The sequence below is a fragment of the Boleophthalmus pectinirostris genome, unplaced genomic scaffold (assembly GCF_026225935.1).
Source record: "Boleophthalmus pectinirostris isolate CB_2022bp ecotype Guang Dong unplaced genomic scaffold, ASM2622593v1 HiC_scaffold_2, whole genome shotgun sequence".
Lineage (NCBI taxonomy): Eukaryota > Metazoa > Chordata > Actinopteri > Gobiiformes > Gobiidae > Boleophthalmus > Boleophthalmus pectinirostris.
The window spans coordinates 2,189,037-2,213,873 of NW_026571152.1; the positions used below are offsets into that span (position 1 = coordinate 2,189,037).

Sequence of the window (24,837 nt, forward strand, 5' to 3'; positions counted from 1 at the left end):
GGAAACTCCTGGGCCATTCACAGCAGAAAAGATGAAAACCTCCAAGAGTCTCGATGTGTTGTTGAACTTGTTGGAGTCCACGGTTTGTTAGGATCTTCTACGTTTGCTCTGTGAATGTTTGAAAGTCGTTTAATTCACCGTTAGTGGTTCTTTTCACTCAGAATACGAAAAAGACATTTTCCTTCTTCCCTGCTTCTATTTGTGCATCCGATAATGCAGCAGGAATTGACCATTATCGGGGATAAATACGCGAGGTTACGCACTGTGTTTGACCACTATCCTGTTTCTTGCCTCCCACCAAAATATTTCCCAGCATGCAACACGGGCTTTTAATAACAATGACGTCAGCTGAAACTCGCCTATTGACAGAATGTTCAGGAGTTACCATGGAGATGCCATGCACACATTAGCAACCGGTGTCAAAAAAGTTTTGAGATGGTCTGAAAACTCAAGGAAAAATACAAAATAGGATCAAAGTGCACATTTTCAGGAGCCTAAGATGAGACCGAGTGTTCATGATCCTGTTTAGAGATTTGTGTTTCAACAAAAAGATGCGAGTGACTGATTGAAAAAACTGTCTGGAAATACTACCTTGTGACTGTAATGTTATTTGAGAGGGACATGTTTAATAATACACATCAGCTCATCTGTTGGAGTTCAAACTAAACCAGCTCTTTCTTGTCAGATTGTGTCAAAGCTCAGATTCAAGTCTAATAAAGCCGCAGACAGAGCAGTGCTTACAGTTAACATCCCAGGGAATATTGATGATGTCAGTTGGTGGTTTGCCTAAAATGGAGCTGAAATATCCTGTCATGTATGATTAAAGATGCACTGTGTAACATTTCTGGTGAGGGGTGAGCCTGCTGTTTGCCTCTGTGCAGATGTTCTTCACGTCTTTGGAGTCAGTGCGACTTCTAACATCGGTCTGACATTTATTTCATTCTGAGTGGTTTAGTCAAAAATTCATTGAAAAATATATTTTTTCTGCTGGTTTGAATCCCGCTCTCAACATAAAGACATCGTTGGTGGAGCAGTCAGATCCACCGACCCACAAGCTGGAGCTGTAATTCCAATAATTCCAGCAGATGAAAGCAGTGGATGTGTCCTTGGAGGAAACTGTACCTAAGTCTATGATCTACCAATACTTTACTACTGTAATCACTACACTGTGTGCACAATTATTATGCAGCTGGGTATGTTGTGTATTCTCCAACTCCAAGCGGTATAAACTTGAATTCTTCTTGGGTTTAAGCAAATGTGTATGATGTGTATTTATTTAATGAGGGCGGGTGTGGCCTAGAGCGATCGACACTCTGTATCAAGGTGTGCAGAATTATTAGGCAGCTTCTTTTCCTCAGAAAAATTGACAAAAAGGGAGCTGTAAAGTCAAAAATTGGAAAAAGTCTTTCAGAGGGATGCAGCACTATTGAAATAGCAAAGATATTGGGGCATGATCACAGATGCATCAAAGGTTTTGTTGCAAATGGTCAACAGTGTCTCAAGAAATATGTTAAGAAAAAAGATGCAAATGAACTGAAAAAGATTTGAGAAGAATGAAACATGAAGCTACCAGGAACCCATTATCCTCCCTGGAATGCCCAGATGACGTCTGTGTTGGTATTTGAAGCACTAACCTTCAGATCAGCGGACAAACACTCTGCTCGACTAACTGAGCTACCAAAACTTCACTTTTACTTTCTTAAATATTAAGATTTGAGGTTTATTAAACTTTTGGACTGACTGAGAGTACTCTAGTGGTTCACTTATAAAATGAATCCTCATAAATGGGCCTGGTCAAGCAGAAGTAAACACAAGGCCAAAAATTCAAGTTAATGCATCTGATATAAAAATGTATTGAACAGATACATATGTACTCTAGTTTATGAAACTGTTGACCTTTTTTCTGTACCATTTTTGGTTCTAAAGTTCCATATGTTTTAAACAGACCATGTATGAAACATGGAACAAAAATTATTTCCCAAATTTCAAAGACCTGCAAATCATGTCAATAAATGGATGTATTTCATCATATCTTGTGTTATTCCATCTTTGAACTGTTGATGAAGGTACAGGATTAAAAAAAAAAAAAAAAAAAAAAGTATTTAAAATGATAAAAATGTTCTTGGAAGGACTGACATATTTTATAGAAATAGTTTCCTTTCATTTTGAAGTAATATTAAAGTATTCAGAAGAAAAAACTGACAAATGATGTAAAATCCTGCACCTTCTACTTGTTTGTACAATTTTCCCTCCGTTACTTTTCCCTCTGTTACCATGACCTTTCTTCATAAAAAATCTCATGACTCAAAAGAGGTTTTTCAACCTAATCTTGTACCATATGGTAGAAAACTATATGAAGCAAATATTCAAACCAGTTTGTTAAGGATATGGAAGTGAGAACCAAGAGTTATCACTGTTTGGATTTATTGCCCAAAAAGTGCTGCATATTTCATTCCCTCCGTTACCGACATGAGTTTTTAAATTTTTTGTCAACAACTTGAAAGAATATCACAGGTTTAACTTGACCCTGTTGGAGTGTAACTCTTTCCTACATTCTGATACTTTACTTATTTCAATAGTCCCTCTAGTTTCTGAATAAGAGACATTTGAATGTCAAAAATCTGCCCCTGTTTCCCTCCATTAGCACTTGACCAGACCCAAATACAACTTGACAAATACTATTCCCTGGTTCTTAAAGCAAAACTCTTTTACTGATGGGTGGTGTCAGGAAGCTCATGTCAAAATCAATATGCAAACAAATACATACTTGCCACAGATGCTTTACAACTGGACTAATTAATGCCAAAGCTAATAAAAGAATAGTGTTTTATTTTGAAAATCCAGTTTGTGCACTTTAAAGTCCACGTGTGCTTTTATTTTTTAAACTGTTCCTGTCTTTAGCAGCAGGAGGCGTCCAGTCATTTCACTGCATCAACAAACAGTGATGGTTCTGGCTGATCTCTGCTCGGCACACATGTTTCCTACTCCCTCGAGGGTCCTTAAATGCAGCACATGTGGAGTCCTGATCGCTCTGGGGTCCTTGAACACGTCACACATGGATTTGAACAGTATTTATGTATTTGTTTATGTGAGCTGCGAGGGGCTACTGTTGGACTTAAACATGTGTGAGTGGCTCCAGCGCTCCGAGCTCTGCAGGAGAGCTGGCTCTGCTCTGAGAGCCTTTAAAACTACTGCAGCTCAACAACTAATGTGCAAACAATACTCTCTATATGAAACACAACTGACATTCTATATGGATTTATTTGTTTAAAGATGCAGTTTTCCACATTCTAGTGTTATACAAATCTAGCTTGCATTTCCTCATGTATGGGAGTTCGAAAAACATCCATTCTTACTGTGAGCAGGATCGCCTTTCCACAGACCTGACCTATAACTTGACCTAGTGGTGCCCCTTGCTTGTGTTGATAGAGATGTTTAATGCCATACTGTGGAAAATTCTATTAACAGGAATAACATTTCCACAGAGACAAGCAGGTGACAGACCCTCCAGCACAGAAGTAACAATGCACCTTTAAGGTACCATTTATTGTCCCCGTAGTGAAATTTGTCCTCTGCATTTGACCCGTCCTTCAATATCACTGCAGCCTCTCCTCAGTGGGTGTGGTCCTGCACCCGGGACCCTTCATCTGTGCTCTTATTGCTAATCTTGGTCAGAACTACTTATCTGGTGGATGATCTATTGTCCCCAGAGGAAACCCACCCAGACACAGGCAGAACATGCAAACTCCACACAGACCCAGGGATTATGAGCTCTCAGCCACTATGCCTGCCTTTCATAACTGCATTTCAGTTGTGTTGTTGTTATAATTATCTTGACTCTTCCTGAAAATGTAATTCATGTTTTTCTACTCTAAAAATACAAGTTTTGCTCTCATGTTTTCATTTACAGTGAGGAAGGATCCTACAGAAAGAATGACAGCAAAACAAGGCACAGGAAAAGGCAAAGAGAAAACCCTCCACCAACATTCAGTCATTCCTCCACTCCTCCACAATCTGTCTGTTCAGGCACTGGTCACACCTGCCCTGGGCTGAAATGTGGCTGCCAGTTTGCACCATCACTCACTCAAACCACTATAACCACAATAATACAAATGCAGGATTGGCAAAGTGTCTTGCCCAAGGACACAATTGCAGACAGTATCCACTTCTTTTAGAATCATGCAGTTGTCTAAAATGGCATTTTGTATTTAGATCCTTTTCTGATTGTAAAATTCAAATGAGTGAATGAGCTGATACACTTTTATGCATGTTCCCTCCTCATAAACACACCTGGAGTTGTGTTTTGTTTCATTCTCAGGAGAAATTCAATTTGTTGACTGGACAAAATTTATTTGCAAATAAACGTTTGTCCAGTTGACAAATTGAATTTCTCCTTTGGCATGGATTCTATCTGGACAACTGAGAGATTTTTCACATGATGTCATGTAGTGTTAGTTTTCATATTAACAGTTTCTTTTAGTTCAGATGAGATTGGCAATTCCAGATCTGAAATTATCCAAATGACTGGTGAATGAAGGTGTGTGGAGTTCAAAAACATGGTGGAGCACTTTCTGTATTACCACATGACATCACAAGGTGGAACAGTTTTCAGTTTGAGAGAAGAACTCAGCCTAAATGTGCAGGATTTGTGTGTAAAATATGTGTGAATGAAACAAAACACAACTCCAGGTCTGTTTGTGATGAGAAAACTACATTATATCATAGATCAGAAAAAAGTGTAATATGAGCTCCTTAAACGAACAAAATCAAAAGGGTTAAAGGAAACATGCATATATTCAACAGAGCGTGACGACACCTGTGACTGTGACTATCACTTCTCCAACGCAGTATTATCTCTAACTTCACAAAACAACACAATTTCACAGCACCTGCTACACTTTTCATACGTACACTGATGAGTTAGTGAAAGTCTTCTGTGATTTCGGACTCACCTGTGAAGAGGCACGAGCACAGCAGCAGAGGAACGAGAGCTCTCTGATAATCCATCATGAAGTGTGAGGAAGTCTGAGGAACGCACCGCCAGATCAGAGGAGAGGAGAGAGGGAGGGGACAGGGAGGGGAGAGGGGGACATGAGCACGAGGGGGAGGAGTGAGAGGAGAGGAGAGGGACGGGGATCAGAGAAGAGAAAGAAGAAAGGGGGAGAAAAGGAGAGAGAGGGATAGAATTGACTAAATTTGAGGTTCACGTTATTCATTCTGGAAATGTGTTCTCTGTATTTGATCCATCTTTCACTGGCAGACGTGGGTAGTACTAAGTTACATGTACTTTTTGAAGAAGTGACTAGAGCAAAAGTTTTGGTTGTTGTTCCTCTTCACACTGTGAGTAAGTGACAAAAGTTTTATGTGGACAATATGAAATGATTGGAACATTTGTATTGCAGATATGATTTGTCTAATTTTTATGTCTGTCCTTTGAAAATACCAGATTTTGTAACTTATTTATTGCTCTTTTGTGCGTTACATTAACTTCAAATTTAAAATTAGATATTATATCCCGAAAACAAGAGTTTCCCCAGATACTTTTTACTCTTACTTGAGTTATTTATTGAAATTTGTACTTCTACTTGACTTTATCTTGAAGTAACCATACTCTTCTCTATCCTCTTCAGTTCACTGGAGCAGCCGGTCAGGATTTAAGTCTAAAGATGTTGGGTCAGGATTACCTAGCTGGAGTACTGACTATATTGGGAGAAATTGGTTAACTCAGCCACACTTTATTACTTTACTTTACTGTTTCTGAAGGATAATTCAAGTTTTGCAGCAGCAATATTTCCACTGTGAGTCTCAGTGTTCGAGTCTCAGTCAAAGGTCTCTGATCAGTTTAACAGGAGAACTGATCAGGGAGGGTGAGCAGATCGTATGGAAGAGCCACAAGTGTCCCTCCCTCCTCTGTGTCCTGCAGCATCACAGCAGCCTGCAGGGGGCGCCAGGAGAACACAACAGGAAAGACCTCACTCTTAGTCCACTCTGGTGTTTGGGTTGGTGATGAAATGGACTGATCCCTCAAAGTGTTTCCTCTGAAGGTCTGCTGCCACATTTGCAGCCACACACGGTGAAAAGCTAGTCAGGCTGGTGCCCCCTAGTGCCTCCACTCAATTTCATTTCTCTCCAGTGACTAGGTCAGGAATCAGAATACACTAGACGGTTTGCAAAAACCCCAGAAGTGTGAGTTTGGGCACCAGCCAATCAGTGAAGAGCCAGACATTCTGTGTTGGCAACGATTCCCGAGATCGAGGATTTAAAACCGGAACAAAGAGAATGTTTGGTGAATTTTATCAAAGGGAAAGACGTTATTGTCCTTCTTCCTACGGGATTTGGGAAAAGCTTAATATCCCTGTTAGCGGCGCATTACATACGTCATGACCAAACACCAGCGACTGGTTAAATGATAAAAGGTACTCACCTACCGTCGAGAGAACGAATCCTAATGCTGCGAGGTTTCTACGAAGTGAAACCGGCTGATGAATCAGGTTAGTGTAGCATCTCAAATGTCCATAACCTCTTTCACCGTCTCTATGGATACAGGAAAAACACTTCATTTCCCACAATCCAACAGTCGATTGTGTTCATTCCCTCACTGTATTTCTTCTGGAAGGTCTTCTGCCATATTTGGTTCCACACAGAAAAGCCATAACATGGGATTCAAACCTGTGACTCCCTGCTGTGATGTATTGAAACGGACTGCCTCCATTTCAATACATCAAAGATTTGCGACTGTTCTGCCTAACCTCCCCTTCCCCTCAGCATCATTTGAGCCTGTTCACTTTTCCTTTGGCTCCTTTTGTCTGCAGCATCAAAGTACACTGAATGAAACGCGCCCGTGCTGAACTTTGAAGGCACGGAGAGAATAGTGGAAAAATATGTGAACTCTAACATAAAAGTCCAAATAAAAGTGATGATAAAATGTTGAGGTCTCATGGTTGACTTGGAGCTGGGACAGGTGGAAGAAGAATCTATGGAAATACAAGTTTTACATGACGCCTACAACTGTTTTAAAGACAAACGTGGGACCTTCTTGCTGTGAGTAATACATCAATTCTGCAGGTGTTTCAAAACAAAATAAAGACTTTAGGAGTTTTATGGCCACATAGACTGTGTATATAAACAGACAGAGCATAAACTGTTAGCCGCAGCATTACAAATGGAAGTGAGTATGGGCGTGCTTCTGGCTCCATGGACTATGACTCCAATGCACTTTGTATAGAAAAAAACTTCTCTGTCTGTAACTACTGCTGTCAGGCTCCTCATTTATGGTCTTAAATTGTTCGTATTAACCGGCTCTACATGATCCCGGAACTCCAAATTTGCTCTGTAACTGCTTGCCTCTGTGAGCTTCATTTGACTAGAGCCGAACACTACGAGATAAACGTTAAAATCTCCAGATGCGTTCAATGCTCTCGTCCATGTTTGGACAACTTCCGTAAACACAGAGCACGCTCGCTGCGGTTGACGTCGTCGTGTCTCCAGTGCACATGTGGGACACTTTCAGGCTGTTTACTGTTCACACAGGGGATCACATACAAGTCACATTTATTTGGAAATGTGAACGACCTCGCAAAGACATCGGATTTCACAAAAAATTGGAATTGAGCGTTAAGCCCTGCAGTCTGAACGTAGCCTTAGTCCACGTCTATACAGTCTATGGATGGGAGGTATAGAGAACCTGCATGTGATGTCAAGGCCTTGCCCTGATCCACTCCGGTGGTCCGGTGAGCCAGACTGCCAGTAGACCGCCATTGTAAAGTTGGCACATTTTCGAGTCCTTCACATTAAGACACATCCCGGAAAAGTGTTGCCCACAGAAATAAAGACACAGGGGTTCATTTGTGTCGGATTCTGGTTGAAGCTGACAGATGAGACAAGTGGAGCTGTCATAAATCAGAGAATTCATGACCTGACCACAGACAAGCCAAGCCTGATTCATCAGACGGTTTCACTTAGTAGAAACCGTCTGACCTCACAGTGTTAGAATTCGCTCGCTCGGCAGTAGGCGGGTACTTTTTTTTAATTTAACCAATCGCTGCTATTTGGTCGTGACATATGTAATGTACCACTAACGGGGCTAACTGGGATATTAAGCTTTTCCCAAATCCTGTAGGAAGAAGGACAATAACATCTTTCGCCTTGATAAAATTCACCAAAACATTCTCTTTGTTCCGTCGATCTCAGGAATCATTGACAACACAGAATGTCTGGCTCTTTGCTGATTGGCTGGTGCCCATATTCCAGGGTTCTTGTAAAGGAAATTAAATTTAGCAGATGCACTGGGTGGTAGCAGCCTGGCTAAGACAATCCGACTAAAGGAGGTCAGTTGTAGCAGCCGTCAAAACCCTGCAGGCTTTGTAGTGAGCACTTGTCAGAGGTCAGTCATCATCAGTTACAATCGAATGAACATGTTACAAGGTTATTCTAGCTAACATGATGTAAGAAGAAATCAGTTATCTTTGTGGTTATCAAAGATATTTTCTTTGTGGGAAGATACCGCACCAGGGGGCCATAAACCCACCCTGAGGTCAGATATTTGTAGGCGTCTATACGGAAGTCGAGAGGGGTCACAACAAACGCAAACGCCGCAACAAATACAAACGCCACAACACAAATGCAAATGCTGCAACACATCAAAAAGCCCCAACACATCAAAAAGCCATAACACATTAAAAATCCACAACGGAAGTGACCGCGGGATTCTATTTTCCGACGGACCGATTAAGCTGCAAGTGAAGAAGAAGAACTACAACATGAAAAGTAAAGAAGTTGGAAACGTAAGTAAAAGTAATTTATTGTTTTATCATTATTTGTTTCACGTTGTAGTTCTTCTTCTTCACTTGCCGCTTGATCGGTCCGTCGGTCACTTCTGTTGTGGCTTTTTGCTGTGTTATGGCTTTTTAATGTGTTGTGGCTTTTTAATGTGTTGCGGCATTTGTGTTTGTGTTGTGGTGTTTGTATTTATTGCAGCGTTTGCATTAAAATAGAGTCCTGCGGTCATTTCCGTTGTGGCTTTTTTGGTTTGTTGTGGCTTTTTGTTGTGTTGTCGCATTTGTATTTGTTGCGGTGTTTGCGTTTGTTGTGACCCCTCTCGGCTTCCGTACGTCTAGTCTAGACTCTTGTAAGTCTTCAAACATGGTGAAATGCACTGAGAGGAGAAGTTGATTAAGTCGTTGTAAATGTCTACATATTATAAATCTGGCAATGCAGCTATTGTTTTAGGGGAGTAAACAGATCATCTGGAATTCAATATGGCTCTGAAATGTTGAACCTGTTTCATTTTACCTCGTACTTTAATTTATCGCTTGTGTCCAAGTGAGAAGTGCGCTCCAGGTGTTGAAATTCCATGTTACTAGAATGTTAGCTACTGTCACGGGACCGTCAATACAGAAGCTAAAACAAAAAGGTTCTCTATAGATAGTTGTGATAAAAGTCTGTGCTGCTGTGTGTTGAGAATAAGTTACTGCAATATTAGCTTCCTCCCTCTGAGCCATGTGTTTACTTGGACATGGATCCTCATATATTTTTAATAGAGAAGAAACAGAACAAAAACAACTCCATAATAATAAAGATGAGGTCAGTGAAGCTGGAGAATAAATAAAGACTAAAAATACAAATGTTGCCACCACAGTCTGAACATAAGACGGAGAAAGAGTCCAAAACATGAAACTAATGAATGCACTTTTATAAGTTTATGTGTCTCGTGTCTTTGGGTGTGAACCGACATCTGAGGCTTTCTCAAGGGAAGTGCGGCCATTTTAGAACTGGGTAATGGAACTGAGAAAGTCCTGAATTACTCATAACTTTAACTACTTTTGGATAAAGTCATATTCTGTATAACGTTTAGTAATGCATGGGAAACAAGTGAAAGTCTGCAGAAGTAGCCCGGTACTAAATTATAATAATGTATCTGATTTATATAGCACTTTTCTGGACACTCAAGTATATTTTATACAGTGCACAATGTGGGAATGTGGGTGAAGTGTCTTGCCTAAGGACACAACTACAGTTTCCACTCAGTATTCACAGAGATCTCCCATCCAAGAAATACCCAGGCCCAAATGTGTTTAGAGATTAGATGAGATGGATAATTGAGATGGATATTGTACACTGTATTTGATGGATCATTGTACTACTAGTAGAAATAGTTATAGTAGCAGTAGAAGAAGTAGTAGTTGCAGTAGTAGTAGTAGTAATAGTAGTAGTAGCAGTAGCAGTAGCAATATCAGTAAAAGTAGTAGTAGCAGCAGCAGCAACAGCAGTAGCAGTAGTAGTAATAGCAGCAGCAGCAGTAAAAGTAGTAGTAGTAGGAGGAGTAGTAGCAGTAGCAGTAGTAGAGGAAGCAGTAGTAACGGTAGTATTAGCAGCAGCAGCAGTAGTAGTAGTAGTGGTAGTAGTAGTAGTAGTAGTAGTAGTAGTAGTAGTAGTAGTAGTAGTAGTAGTAGTAGTAGTAGTAGTAGTAGTAGCAGCAGCAGTAGCAGTAGTAGTAGTAGTAATAGCAGCAGGAGCAGCAGTAAAAATAGTAGTAGTAGAAGTAGTAGTGATAGTAGTAATTGTAATAGTAGTAGTAGTAGTAGTGGTAGTAGTAGTAGTAGTAGTAGCAGTAGTAGTAGTAGTAGTAGTAGTAGTAGTAGTAGTAGTAGTAGTAGTAGCAGCAGCAGTAGTAGTAGTAGAAGTAGTAGTAGTAGTAGTAGTAGTAGTAGTAGCAGTAGTAGCAGCAGTAGCAGCAGTAGCAGCAGTAGTAGTAATAGCAGCAGCAGCAGCAGTAAAAGTAGTAGTAGTAGTAGTAGTAGTAGTAGTAGTAGTAGTAGTAGTAGTAGTAGTAGCAGCAGCAGTAGCAGTAGTAGTAGTAGTAATAGCAGCAGGAGCAGCAGTAAAAATAGTAGTAGTAGAAGTAGTAGTGATAGTAGTAATTGTAATAGTAGTAGTAGTAGTAGTAGTAGTAGTAGTAGTAGTAGTAGTAGTAGTAGTAGTAGTAGTAGTAGAAGCAGCAGTAGTAGTAGAAGTAGTAGTAGTAGTAGAAGTAGTAGTAGTAGTAGTAGTAGTAGTAGCAGTAGTAGCAGCAGTAGCAGCAGTAGCAGCAGCAGTAGTAATAGCAGCAGCAGCAGCAGTAAAAGTAGTAGTAGTAGAAGTAGTAGTGATAGTAGTAATTGTAATAGTAGTAGTAGTAGTAGTGGTAGTAGTAATAGCAGCAGCAGCAGTAACAGCAGTAGAGGAAGAAACAGTAACTGTAGTAGAAGCAGTAGTAGCAGCAGCAGTAAAAGTAGTAGTAGTAGTAGTAGTAGTAGTAGTAGTAGTAGTAGTAGTAGTAGTAGTAGTAATTGTAGTCGTAAAAACCTAAAATCCTTGTGTGTGCTGTGAGGTGGAAAAGCCCTGTTCCAGTCCCAGGGCAGACGGGGGGACACAGGGGGAGGAGATGGGGTACATGTGGGAAGGAGGGCAGGGGCACATATGGGAGAGTGGGGGCATGTGGGAGGGGGAGGTGGGGCAGGGGGAGATGGGGGTACATGTGGGAGCGTTTACCCAGCGTGTGCAGCTTTGGCCTGGGCTGCTCCTCTGGCTCTTCTCCAGAACTTGTATGAACCGTAATTATGATAAAAAGTGTCTTTGTTGAACATGAAAGAGCAGCAGCTCACACTTTATGGACAACAACACAATTAGGACGAGTCTTGTGTCTCGTTTTACTACTTTTCACTTCATTAACAACAAAGAATCTGCTGAAGAATGTCCATCTAACCAGAGGCTGCTGTTTACACATTCTAATATTATTATAAACTCACACTATGACATCCAAGCAATGTTCTTCAGTTCAAATAACTTGAATAAAAAGATTTTGTATTTGAATATATTTTAACTTCAAGAGTAATACATGCAAATGGAAATGGTCATGGCCACTTAAAAACTGAAACTTGTTTCCATGGAGATGTTATTGCATTACCTGGAATGTTCCATGGTGTGACTTTAAACATTTCCATCTTGGATTTATTCATTCACGGTGTTTCTATTGCTCAAAAATACAATAATTCCTTCTGTAAATAGGAGTATCTCTCCACAGATCTGACTTGTAATATAGCCTAGTGCTATGCTTTAATCGTCTTGTGTCCCTCAGGTGTAATATTTTTAATCTATACTTTTATACTATTATACTATTATACTAATCTATACTATTAACCCTATAAACAAAAATACAAGAGAGCTACCACTTTTAGAGGCTGCAAGAAATGATGCAGCTAAATGATATAAAAGTACAATGGTAATAGACATCTAATTAACAACATTTGAGTTATTCAGCATAATACATGTGATTCAGAAATCCCTTAGCGAGCTACTTGGACGAGGGTGGAGAGATACTGGTAGTTCCCGAGCTATAGGTTGGAAACCCCTGTTCTAGACAAAACAATAAGTTTACCATGGAGACAAGCAGTTGGAGACCTTCTACTAGAAATGTTACACACTGCACCATTAAATAAGCTTTTTGTTTAAAATTAATTTACGGCATGTCTTACTGGACAACAAAAAAGGCTTTGAGCTTGTCCCATACTGAGTTGAAACGCGTCCATAAGGATGCCTTAAAGGATAAAGCATTTTATTTGCCATAAAGATTTTTTGCATCTTTTTACTGACTTTTAAACCACTGACCTTGGATTTTATCCTCTTTTTTACTGACTTCCCTTCCCAAAGAGCAACTGAGTTGGATCTACTGTGCCTCCTTGAAATTTGAAGCTTTTAAGCTTTTTTCAAAAGGAATAGAACTGCACTTGAAAATACACTTGAAATGAGAGAAATTAACACTGGAAGCAAATTGTCAAATACCAATTGTCATAATATACTAATACATTTGATTGTATTTTGGAAAAATAAATTACTTACTTAACTCACCTTTTAGTCTATCAAGTTATTTTGGCAGTTACTTATATTAACTTGCATTCTTTTGGTAAGAAAATCACTTTAATGCATAATGCTAACTTACTAAATGTTTGCACGTCTCTGTAAAAAATCACTGCACTTGTGATTTTGTTATTAACATAAATAACTGAACAGAAACTAAAGAAAACCATGAACCTAAAGTAACCGTGATGTGATGAAACTGTAGTTGGTCTCATGTGTCTCTGTCTGTGCTGATGCTGCTCTCAGATTGGCCTCCACTCTCTGCAGCAAACTTCACCTTCCTCTGGCTCCTCTGAAAAACACACACACACGCACGCACACACGCACACACACACGCACACACACACACACGCACGACACACGCACACACGCACGCACACACACGCACACACGCACACACGCACACACACGCACACACGCACACACACGCACACACACACACACACACGCACACACACACACACGCACACACACGCACACACACACACGCGCACACACGCACACACACACATTATGACATTTTCTATACAACTATTACCATAAAAGTGTAGTATTAAGTAACAAATATGTTAGCTATACATGTGCAACAATTGATATTTTTACTCATCAAACATCTTATTTTTTATGAATGATGTAATACATGTAATACATTTTCTTATAGTAAACTACATTAGTCAAATTGTTTTCTAAATGTTACAAGAACAGACAAATGTGTCTGGGAGGACTGGACTGTACCATAAACTAAATGACTGAGTGATTGTGTCATAGACTGTACAAAGAGAAGGACCTGCTTGTCCCGGGACAGTGGTGGGTATCTGGAGATGTCGTCTCTGAGTCTGGTCGTCCTCTCCCAGTCCTGAAGCCACACTTGTCTTCTGTACTCCGACTGACGGGACGACAGACGACCATAGATGTCCAGATTCTGTCTCCCCACGATCTGCAGCTCCTGTCTGCGGCGCTCTGCATTCAGGCTGACCACACAGGAGACACGTACAAAAACTAGATTAAGACTTTGTCCTTATACCTTGTTCTGACCACTTTTGTCTCTAAATACTCCTGTACTGCGTCAATCCCAATCCCAATGCCTGACTCTGTGCACTCATAAATAAATAATGATTGATGTTTTATGTTTTATCTGTCTGTACCCCATCTAAGTCTTGCCATGGCTCTTATGTATACTTTCATTTCATTTATTTATTAATTTGTTTGAGCCAGGTACAACAAAATTCAAAAACAATAACAAAAATACTGATATGTACATGAACATAACCTATCCTATAAACATATCCACACATACATACATACATTCATATACATGTACACACATATGTACATACACATACATTCATATACATGTACACACATATGTACATACACACATACATATACATGTACACACATATGTACATACACACATACATATACATGTACACACATATGTACATACACACATACATATACATGTACACACATATGTACATACACACATACATATACATGTACACACATATGTACATACATACGTATAAGGATCATAGATATCCAGTACATATACTCAATATAAATGTTTATACACATATGCATAACATACATATACATACATGCAGACACATATTTACGTTTGTGGTCGTACTAACTAACAATAATGTTATCATAGGCACAACTTTATTTCCTGACACCGCTAAAATGAGTTGCTCTCTGGAATTTTTATTATGTAAAGGGAAAAGGGTTGGAGACTCCTGCTTTGGAGTCTTTAAATGTAGTTAATACGATTAACTGAGATTCAGGAGCAGGACCACGCCTCAGCCGCCCTCTCCTCTCACCAGCGAACCACAACTCACCTCGACCACGCCTCGAATTTCCCAGAAGCCTATATGTAGCAGCCTTTCCCATCATCCCAGTTTGTCTCGGCGAACTCGACCCCACCCTCCCATCCCCTATTTTGTCTTTCAGTCATAAGACCCCTACAGGGGGGGTCCCGTTCCGGCTGGGCCAATTGTAGATTGAGACGGAGCCTCCACCCGTAGTCTCAACCCAGCCATCTTTGCCTTGCTTCGTACATTATCAATAAACTTCTTCGCACTATGTCGTTGTTGGCGTGGTCCTAGCTACTGAAAACAGTTTTAAAACAGCTTTATAGTCCAAAATAATACAAAATAATACAACCCAAATGATGATGGCGGCACCCACAGCAACTTCTGGAATAAGGCCAATACAGTATACATTTTAGTGTGTGGTTGAGATTGCGTGTGTGTGGAGGATGAGGGAGCAGAGAGAACAACCACGGAGCACGAAGGCTGTAATGTAAAATTAAAATAAATCAATAAAATTAAAATAAATAAAAGACAACTTCTGAAATATGTAATTATGTGAAAATATTACCCAGGGTGCCCAGGAGTTGGCTTGTTTCATTCTGTGCAAAAACATGACTAATACTGATAACTAAAAAATAATGAACTTCACCCCCAATGATCCCAATTTCACACAAGCAGGTAGATGGTGGATGTGTTCTGTCCATGACCACAATATTATGCTAAAGCAGTTGAAAATGGAAAATGGATCCCTGTGAGCTTTTAGCCATGTTAGAATTTTGTTACCTCATCCTCCACACATGTTTGAGTAATCCTGCATTATTAGTCTATTTACAGCTGCCACAAGAAAAAACTGCTTCTTCTATGGAATTAGACTAACCTAAATCTTTTTATCAACTACCACGACTACTGTACCTAAAGTATACAACTTGTTTGCACAATTTTGGCTTTGTCAATTAAATAATCACAATATTGAGAGTAAAGTGGTATGTCGACACATGAGCTATGGTTTATAGACGTGCTGACATTGAACTGTCACAGGCATGGTCACTGAAACAATCCTGAAACATACTGTGGAGCAGAGCACAAGCCCAGCTCAGCCAATGTGTTAAAATGACCAGACTGTGAATCCACTAAAAACAGAACTAAGTAACTTCAGCGGTAGTGTTCCCCAACAGGTCACTTGTGAAAACGCACTGTCGTAAATATACTCCCCCTTCCCCACCTTCCCCACTGCTCAGTGAACGCTGTACACAACAGACTCATCTCAGGTGGGTAATGTTATTTTACTTTTTAAATAAATAATGGAATTCTAAATTCTCCTCGAAATTCCAAACAGGTTGATCCAACACAAATGCCTCACTGTTAAACACCTCAGGCTGATTTTACATCTGGGCTAAAGTTGTTTGTTGCTCCATTTACAGAATGACTGACAAGACTGACAACAAAAAACACGTCCAGCTGCTAAAACACAGAACATTACTCCTACATCCAGATGAAACATTAGTCAATTACAGGAATGACCCCGACGTGACACACGCTCTGATCCTGTTTCATACTGGATGTGTATGGAATCAATTTTGAATCAAATAGTTCAAAGAACACGTTTAAAACATCAAGCAAAATGTATAAATCAAAAAGAAAAAAAAAAAAGAAGAAAGAAAAATCAAACAAGAAATTTTAATTAAATAAAATTGATCCATCCATCCAATTCCTTCCACTTTATCTGGGGCTGGCTCGCGGAGGCAGCAGTCTGAGCAGTCTCCCAGACTTCCTCCACCCCAGACACTTCCTCCAGCTCCTCCGGTGGGACCCCGAGTTGTTCCTAAGCCAGCCAAGAGACATAGTCCCTCCAGCGTGTTCTGGGTCTTCCCCGGGGCCTCCTCCCAGTGGGACATGTCCGGGACATTTCCAGAGGCACAGATACCAGAGCCACCTCAGCCACTCTGCTTGAGGTGGAGGAGCAGCGGCTCTACTCCAAGCTCCTTCTGTGTGACTGAGCTCCTCACTCTATCTCTCAGGGAGCGCTCAGACACCCTGCGGAGGAAACACATTTCAGCCGCTTGTGTTGGCGATCTCATCCTTTCGGTCATTACCCAGAGCTCATGAGCACAGGTAAAGGGAGGAATGTAGATTGACGGTAAATCGAGAGCTCAGCTTCACCACAACTGATCGATACAGCGGCAGACTGCAGAAGCTGCACCGATCAGTCTGTCAATCTCACTCTCCATCCTCCCCTCACTCATGAACAAGACCCTGAGAAACTTGAACTCCTCCACTTGAGGCAAGGACTCTCCACCCAGATGTGGAGAGGGCAAGACACCTTTTTCAGTTTGAAAACCACGGCCTCGGACTTGGAGGAGCTGATCCTCATCCCAGCTGCTTCACACTCTGGTCAAAATTCCCCAGTGCTGCAGGTCATGGTCTGATGAAGCCAACAGGACAACATCATCTGCAAACAGCAGAGACGATCCTGTGGTCCCCAAACTGAACTCCCTCCAATCCAACTCCAATCCAACTTTATTTGTATAGTACATTTTATAAACAAGACAATTTCTAAAATGAGACTGCACAGCTGGTTCGCCTTGAGGTGGCTGATCCTGCAGTGCCCAGCCCAAACAGGTACATGCTGCTGCTGGGCCACCCCCTGAGCCTAAACGGACTTTTTCAATGGGACAAACCAGGTGTGGAAGATCAGACCCTATGAGAATCAAAGCCCCTATGCAGAACTATCAACCAGCCTTTACTTCTCTCTTGCCTGACGTAGAGCGATTCTGCTGAAGCTCTGTGAGGAGCTGTCAGTGGCTGACTCTTCTGACTCTGTGATGCGTTGTTTCTTTCAGCTTTGTTTCATTTCAGGCTGCAAAGCCACTGTCATATCATTTGTTCATTCCCATGTAGTCCAGATTTTTTTTCAGACAGAGGGTAGGTGGACTGTTAATGGGCCGCTGCGTTGTAAATGCTCCAGGTAGACTTCAGACCCCCACTCCATCCATGACCACTGAACAACATTTACAACTCTGAACTTTTCTTTACAATTTTAAAAAAAAATAAAAATTTTGTTCTGCCGAACAAGACAAATGCTTTAGAGAGAAGAAGAAGTTTTGAGAGGGGAGTTAAAGAGGCCATTTTTGTTAGGAAAGACAATCCATCTTTGAACAAACAAGGAGGGCTCAGATCATCTGTGTCCCATTTACAAGTCCATCTCCAGACCTACATCAAGACAAACAAAACAACAGGGATAGGCTGCATGCTACTAGGTGTGTTTAACAGGTTTTTATACCAGATTCACCCTCAGAACCAGACACATTACTGGGACTGGAGTCAATAATGCCAGTGAAGTGTCTTGCCCTATGAGCACATCAGTTTGTGTTTTGGTGAGCTTTGACTTTCAAAATATTTGATAAATGCACAATCCAGTAGAACTTTTGAGTAATATACTGACTTCAGTAAAAGCTCTGGTTACTCCTGAGTGACAGAAGCTTCATGATGACAATATAAAATCATTTGAATATTTGTATTTCACGCACTAGGCCTGTTCCTGCACATATGGTTTAGCTCTTATATATACTGTATACTTTGAGATGCAGTTGCATTATTTCATGTTTTGTTACGTCATATAAATCCTTAAGTTGCATTTCCCCCCTACATGTTGTATGTAGTAAATCTTGGACCACTACAATGTACTTTTACATTAACTCACATCTGGTTGAGTAGTGACATGGACTAAGTGAGCGCTCGACTCCAGTCAAATGAAGCTCACAGAGGCCGGCAGATATAGGAGCCAAGAGTGAATTGGAGCCTGACTAAAAGTGGGGAGTGAGCCATGGGACAATGTGCAGGTAAATGTAAATGAAACATACAGTATGTCACATCTCCATGTATAATTCAGCACATAATGAGCAGAGCCGTGCACATACATTATTCAAGTGTTGAATTCAGACACAAGACAATGTGGACTTCAATCAGGAGTCTGGAAAGGTGAACTCAGAGGAGGGGTTGCTGTGAATCCTCTGCTCTAACTGACCTTCTCCTCCACATCCTCTCATCTCTTCAGCAATGAGTTTTACAATGCTTCATAGATGGATGGACTGATGGATAAAAAATGAAGACTGCAGTGCTGTGTTGTCAATATCATAAAAAACTATTCACAACAGCAGAACAGTCGAAGAGTCCAAATGGTCCAACAAGGAACTGTCCTCTTCCACTATCCATACACCTCCTTTCAAAATTCCAGTAGATTGTTGCAGTACTATAGACCAATCATATTTAATACAGATGGGGGCAGCTATAATTAATATAATTTAAATGCAGATTTGCATTGTAATACATTGGATTCTTGGGTCTAGTCACTAATAGAAATGATCAGGTTCAACATTTATGGATTTACTTTTTCAATATTTCTTATGAAAGTACAATGTAATCAATAAGAAAAACTCCCATACTCAAGTAGGACATACTGTATTTTTTTGGACTATAAGTGGCTCCGGAGTATAAGTCGCACCAGCCAAAAAATGTGTAATGAAGAAGAAAAAACATATATAAGTCGCAGTGGACTATAGTCACCTTTTGGGGGGAAATTTATTTTATGAAATCAGAGACCAGGAACCGACATTTCATGTTGAAAGTCAAGTTCTAGTAAAAACAGAATAAAGAACAACAGACTTAAAAGGTGTCTGTTATGTTCACTTAACATATTAACAGTTATTCAGTTAAATATAGCATAAACATTGGAACCTAACAAGTTCACCAAACTCTCCATCTCACTCCACATCACTAAATAAATTCATTGAATCCAGTGAATTCAAGTTTCTCGCTCACTCCAAACTTTCTTTCTGCTGCTCGATTACCGTTTTCTGCTGCATATTTCATAACTTGCAGAAGGACAGCGGCTTTTTCTGCAGGAGATATGCGAAGAAAACTGACACACAAGCCTAGAGCGCCCTCTTGTGGCTGTCAGTCTGAAAAATGTTATATATACAAGTCGAACCAGAGTATAAGTTTTATTATATTACTGCTATTTTGATACTATGAAAAATACTTCATACCCAAAAGGTCATATTCAGTTATTTGTATATTTTATCAATGATAATAAAATAAAATGAAATAAATCTAATTTTGATTTACGTTTTAATAGTTTTTTAGTTTTAGTATAGGTTATTATCGAGGTATCAGTACTTTTGACAACCCTGTAAACTTTCTTTCATATTACCATGTGGTCTTACTAATTCTGATATAGATAAAAAAGGTCAGATTTAGTTCTTTTGTCCAGTATTTTTGACAGCCTTCCCTCTTTCCTAATCCCATTCTGGACCTAACCAAAGAGCACAGAGGCAGGCACACTTCACCTCTTGATGTGGTAGTGGTTGCAGTGGTCCACCAGGCCCCTGGAGCAGATGATGGAGGTCAGTCTGGAGGCCAGCAGACGGTTGTCTCTGTCGATGATGGACAGACGCTCGTCCTGAAGCTGCACACACACCAAAACTATGAAAAACACAAGTATAAAAGCTAGAACGCTAAAAACTTTTGAAACACCTTTAGGATTTAATACTATCATACTTTAAGGTCCATCACATTAGATTTAAACATAAATATGGTTGACAATGAAAAAATGTAATAAAAACAGCATTATCTTTAATATTATATTATTGAACAGTTCATTCAAAGTATTGTCCACAGATACAAGCTTTTTGTAGACCCTCCACGAGAAAAGTTATAGTAAACCTGAGTATTAAAACTGTATTAAAAGCACTTCAAATCAGAAACAATTGCAGCTTTAAGATCACATTTCTAATTGCTGAAGAAATTAGAATTTTTGTGGTTTGGGGTTGCATTGTTAATGTCACTTCGAGGAAACTCTTTAAAGATAAGCAATGTTAGAATGTATCCTGATTCATCAGCTGGTTTCACTTCGTAGAAACCTCGCAGCATTAGAATTCGTTCGCTTGATGGTAGGCAGGTATTTTTTTATGTTCTGGGCTATTAGTCACTCTGGATTATAAGACGCACTGTCATTAAATGGTCTATTTTCGAACTTTTTTCACAAATAAACCGCCCTGGACTTTAAAGGAAACACAACAGTGTGATGGGTGAGTAGTTTTGTTTGTTCGTTCACGGTGACTCTGGGCTTTGTTCAGTTGTGGCGTGTAGGGAGGGTGCTGTCTGGGACCAACAGATTGTCGGCGTGTTCACAGTGACTCAGTTGTTCAGTTGTGTCTAGAAGTGGCACATTGCACTCACTTTTTCGGTTCGTTCCTCCGTTCCGTTCCTCATCGGCGTGGAGTGACGAGTGTGTCTGTGGGTGTTTTTCGCTGTGCGGCCGCTGTCTGCTCCGTGTGTGTTTGTGTGTTCTGCGGGTGGTGAGGCTTTGTAGTTTACTGAAGTCGTGCTGGGACACTCGAGTGGATTCGTGTATAGGGCGCTCTGGATTATAGGGCGCTGTCGTTTTTTGATGGGGTTGGAGGCTTAAGAGCACATCTAACAGCCCGGAAAATACGGTATTTTACCAATCGCTGCTGTTTGGTCATGACATATGTAATGCTCCACTAATGGGGATAACTGGTATATTAACCTTTTCTCAAATCCCATAGGAAGAAGGACAATAACATCTTTCCCCTTGATAAAATTCACCAAAAATTCTCTTTGTTCCGGCTTTAAATCCTCGATCTTGAGAACTGTTGCCAACACAGAACGTCTGGCTCTTCGCTGATTGGCTGCTGCCCGAACTCACACTACAAACCCGGGGTTTTTGTGAATTGTCTAGTGTATTTTGATTCCTGACCTAGTCACTGGAGAGAAATGAAACTGAGCAGAGATTTAGAAGGGAGAAAAATGCAATGCTACCTGTAATATGTATAACTGCAAATAATAACATGAATAAAAATTTGATCACAAAAAAAGAAATCAAACTTATTCCTCATTTCCTCATTAAAAACATAGTGGAGTGTTTTGTTTCATTCATACATGTTTAAGCTCAAAATGCTTTGCTCCAGCTTGTGAGGTCATTAAATGGTAGTTTTCATGTTAACAGCTCCTTTTACCTTTAGTTCAATAGAGACTGGCAATTTTAGGGCTGAAATCATCCAGATCATTCCAGTGAAGCTGTATGAAGTTTAAAAACACAGTGGAGCACTTCCTGTATTCTCACATGACATCACAAGTTGGAACAATTTTCAGTTTGAGAGAAGAACTCAGTCTAAATGTGCAGGTTTGTGTGTTAAACATGAGTGAATGAAACAAAACACAACTCCAGGTGTGTTTGTGACAAGGAAACGACATTAGAACATAAACTAGCGTCATATCGGACCCTTAAAATATCTCCTTTAATCCACATAATTGTTGGATGTATGTTTTACCTGCAGTTTCTTGAGCTTGAGCTGTACGTGGCCTGGAGTTTTGGAGCCTTTCGTGTCCACCACAGGCAGAGCCGACGTCACCTGAACATTTAACATTGTATTTTTCATTAACAATAGAACTTAGAACATCTTAAAGGTGCATCGCGCAACTTTTCTGGTGGAGGGTCCGTCACCTGCTTGTGTCCATGAAGATGTTATTGCTTCGCCTGGAATATTCCACGATATAACATTAAACACATCTATCTAACATTTATTCATTATAGGTGTTTGTATTGCTCAAAACCCCAATAATTCTCTCTGTGAATAGGGTTGCCTCTCCCTAGATCTGACCTGTAATGTAGCCTATAGTTGTCTCCTTTGAAATAGATAGGCTTAATTTCTATCACGGAACATTCTAGACAAAGCAATGATGGACCCTCCGCCAGAAAAGTTACGCAATGCACCTTTTAGTAGGTTTCTCGTACGACTTCAGCAGGTTTTTGTGTTTTACTCATAAATACTTCGTCTGTTGGATCAGTACCTGTGGTGAATATTTCTAAGTTTTACATCAGTTAAGTGTAAGTTTGTGAAATTCAGCTTAAGAAGAAATGTAAGTCTACAAAAATACAGGAAGTAACACTGAATTTTTAAACAGAATACTTGTTATCAACACCAAATGCTCCATCAGAAATACACAAATAGTTTACGCACTTTTTAAGATATTTTTCTGACAGTACAACATTCATTTCACAAAGTAAAAGTGTTGTCAATTATTTTTACTGGTCCACTCATTATAAAACTATTGTGTAATTTAGACATTTTAGTATGTATAATTCATCTAAACATCACCAAAATGTAAAAACTTAAAAGAAACAATGTATGGTTTTAGTACATTTCCTTCTTACCTTCTTGCGATGGTTATCAAAATTCTCCTGGTCCCATTTCTGTTGCAGGTACCGGTTGGTGACAGGTTTCAGGGGCTGGTATGAGCGATGCATGTTTTGCTTCTCTCCGATCTACAGACAGTCTGAAACATGCCAATAGAATGTCCCTTTATCAATGAATGAAGCTTGTTTTGGAGTGCGGGGGTCGTCTCCATGGCAATGAACCCCTCTGTATCTGAATGCAAACAGATAAAGTTCACATGAATTATTACTGAGCAGGATATTTTAGCACCTCCAAAACTGTGGCACTGGGTTTAACACGCTGGACGGTGGTTAGAATTAGTAAATGTTTTTGTAAATGTAATTGCTTAAAGATAAAATGTATGAAATCTGTGAAATATTGAGTCCATTGGCTTGGAATCAGGCTTAATCAATGTTATAATTATTACTCATATCAAGCAACAAAACTATTGAATTGTGTGGTGATGTTATGTCTCTCTTTTTATTCTTTTTTATTTGTTGAATGGTCAATGCAGTTGCTTTATTTGATTTTTTTTGGAATTGCTCAAATGAAGAAAGGTAAGTCAGTGTAATGTGGTGCAAATATTAGCTATTATCGCCCTCTTGAGGCTGCCTGTGGAGTTGCAGAACATAATAAACATGAGACTTTTTTTTTTTTAACTAGTGGAATATAAAATGTATTTATATACCATTGGCTAAAGCCCATCGAAGCAATTATAGACAACTAATACACTCTTAACAGGCTATTTAGAGGCACAGTTGAGCTGTGTAGTAAGAGTAAGAAGGATCGCTTACTCATTTAGAAGCATTATACAATTTCCAACTAGAATAGAGGCTATTAAACTAATTCAATTCAATCATCTACGGGAATAGTTTTATTTGCATTTTACTGTAAAGGGGTGTATTATGTAAAATCAAATTTTATGAGCTTTTAAGCATGTTATAACCACTCGTACCACTCAACATTAGCTTACTCAGAGTTCAGTGTTGGGGAGTAACAGATTACATGTACCAGAGTTACGTAATCAGAGTACAAATTATGAGTAACTGTATTCAGTTACAGTTACTGTTTCAGTGAGTGGTCATTGGATTACAGTTACTTTGTTGAAATAAGTGGATTACACTGCGGTATTTTCCTGTTTTCACATTTTGGGCTATATCCAGGGCTATATTTTTTTCAGTTTCCACTCATTGCCAGAAACTAAACTAGATCTAAACTACATCTAAACCAGGTCTAAACCAGGACTAAAACCAGGACTAAACTAGTTCTAAACTAGATCTAAATCAGGTCTAAAACCAGGTCTAAACCAGGACTAAACCAGGAGTAAAACCAGGTCTAAACTAGATCTAAACCAGGACTAAACCAGGACTAAACCATCCTAGTCTTTGCTACTCTACAGCAAATCAAGTAATCCAAAGTATTCAGATTATGTTACTCACCTTGAGAAACTTAATGGATTACGTTACAAACTACATTTTGGGGTATGTAATCTGTAGGGGAATACATTTTAAAAATCACCTTCCCAACACTGTCAAAGTTATATTTGGGTATTCCTACATTGCTCTGAAAATTAGTGTTTTCACCTACCTCCCCTTCCTGGCTGGCTGGGGAATGCCTTGGGGTCCCCCTGGAGGAGCTGGAGGACATGTCTGGGGTGAGGGAAGTCTGGGAGTCCCTGCTTAGACTGCTGCCCCCGCGACCCTGCCCCGGATAAGCGGAAGAAAATGGATGGCTGGATGGATGGACCCCATATCTTTACACACTGCTCTGTATTTACTTTAAATTATTCTAAAGAATTCTAACTCCAGGTTAAGAGTCAAAAAGACACTGAATAACCATTTTTAACTATAAAAATACAGAAATGAAAGTTTGCAGCTTGATACTATAAAATG

At 39.8% G+C, this 24,837-nt stretch overlaps 2 protein-coding genes across 2 annotated transcripts in view; both read right to left on the reverse strand.

Moving 5' to 3' along the window:
• itga11b (integrin, alpha 11b) overlaps positions 1-5,045 on the reverse strand; it is an 84,888-nt gene extending 79,843 nt beyond the window's left edge. The window contains 1 exon segment of the mRNA XM_055155961.1: positions 4,953-5,045. Within this exon segment, the coding sequence (XP_055011936.1) occupies positions 4,953-5,010 (58 nt within the window). The 5' untranslated portion in view covers positions 5,011-5,045.
• Positions 5,046-13,049: 8,004 nt separating this feature from the next.
• On the reverse strand, positions 13,050-24,695 carry si:ch211-284k5.2 (uncharacterized protein CFAP97D2). Its single transcript, XM_055155779.1, has 6 exons — positions 24,533-24,695; positions 22,945-23,158; positions 22,061-22,141; positions 20,054-20,172; positions 13,682-13,865; positions 13,050-13,186 (listed from the first exon to the last, which is right to left on the reverse strand). The coding sequence occupies exons 2-6, from the start codon at positions 23,035-23,037 to the stop codon at positions 13,106-13,108; spliced, it is 558 nt and encodes a 185-aa protein (XP_055011754.1). The 5' UTR covers positions 23,038-23,158; positions 24,533-24,695; the 3' UTR covers positions 13,050-13,105.
• Between the last annotated feature and the right edge of the window lie 142 nt (positions 24,696-24,837).

Bases quoted from the DNA above. Each gene is read 5' to 3' on its own strand.
- si:ch211-284k5.2 (XM_055155779.1), bottom strand. From the start codon at position 23,037: ATGCATCGCTCATACCAGCCCCTGAAACCTGTCACCAACCGGTACCTG. The intron at 22,142-22,944 runs GTAAGAAGGAAA...TTAAATGTTCAG, and splicing joins TTGATAACCATCGCAAGAAG to GTGACGTCGGCTCTGCCTGT. The intron at 13,866-20,053 runs GTGAAGTGTGCC...CTGTGTGGTCAG, and splicing joins AACCACTACCACATCAAGAG to CCTGAATGCAGAGCGCCGCA.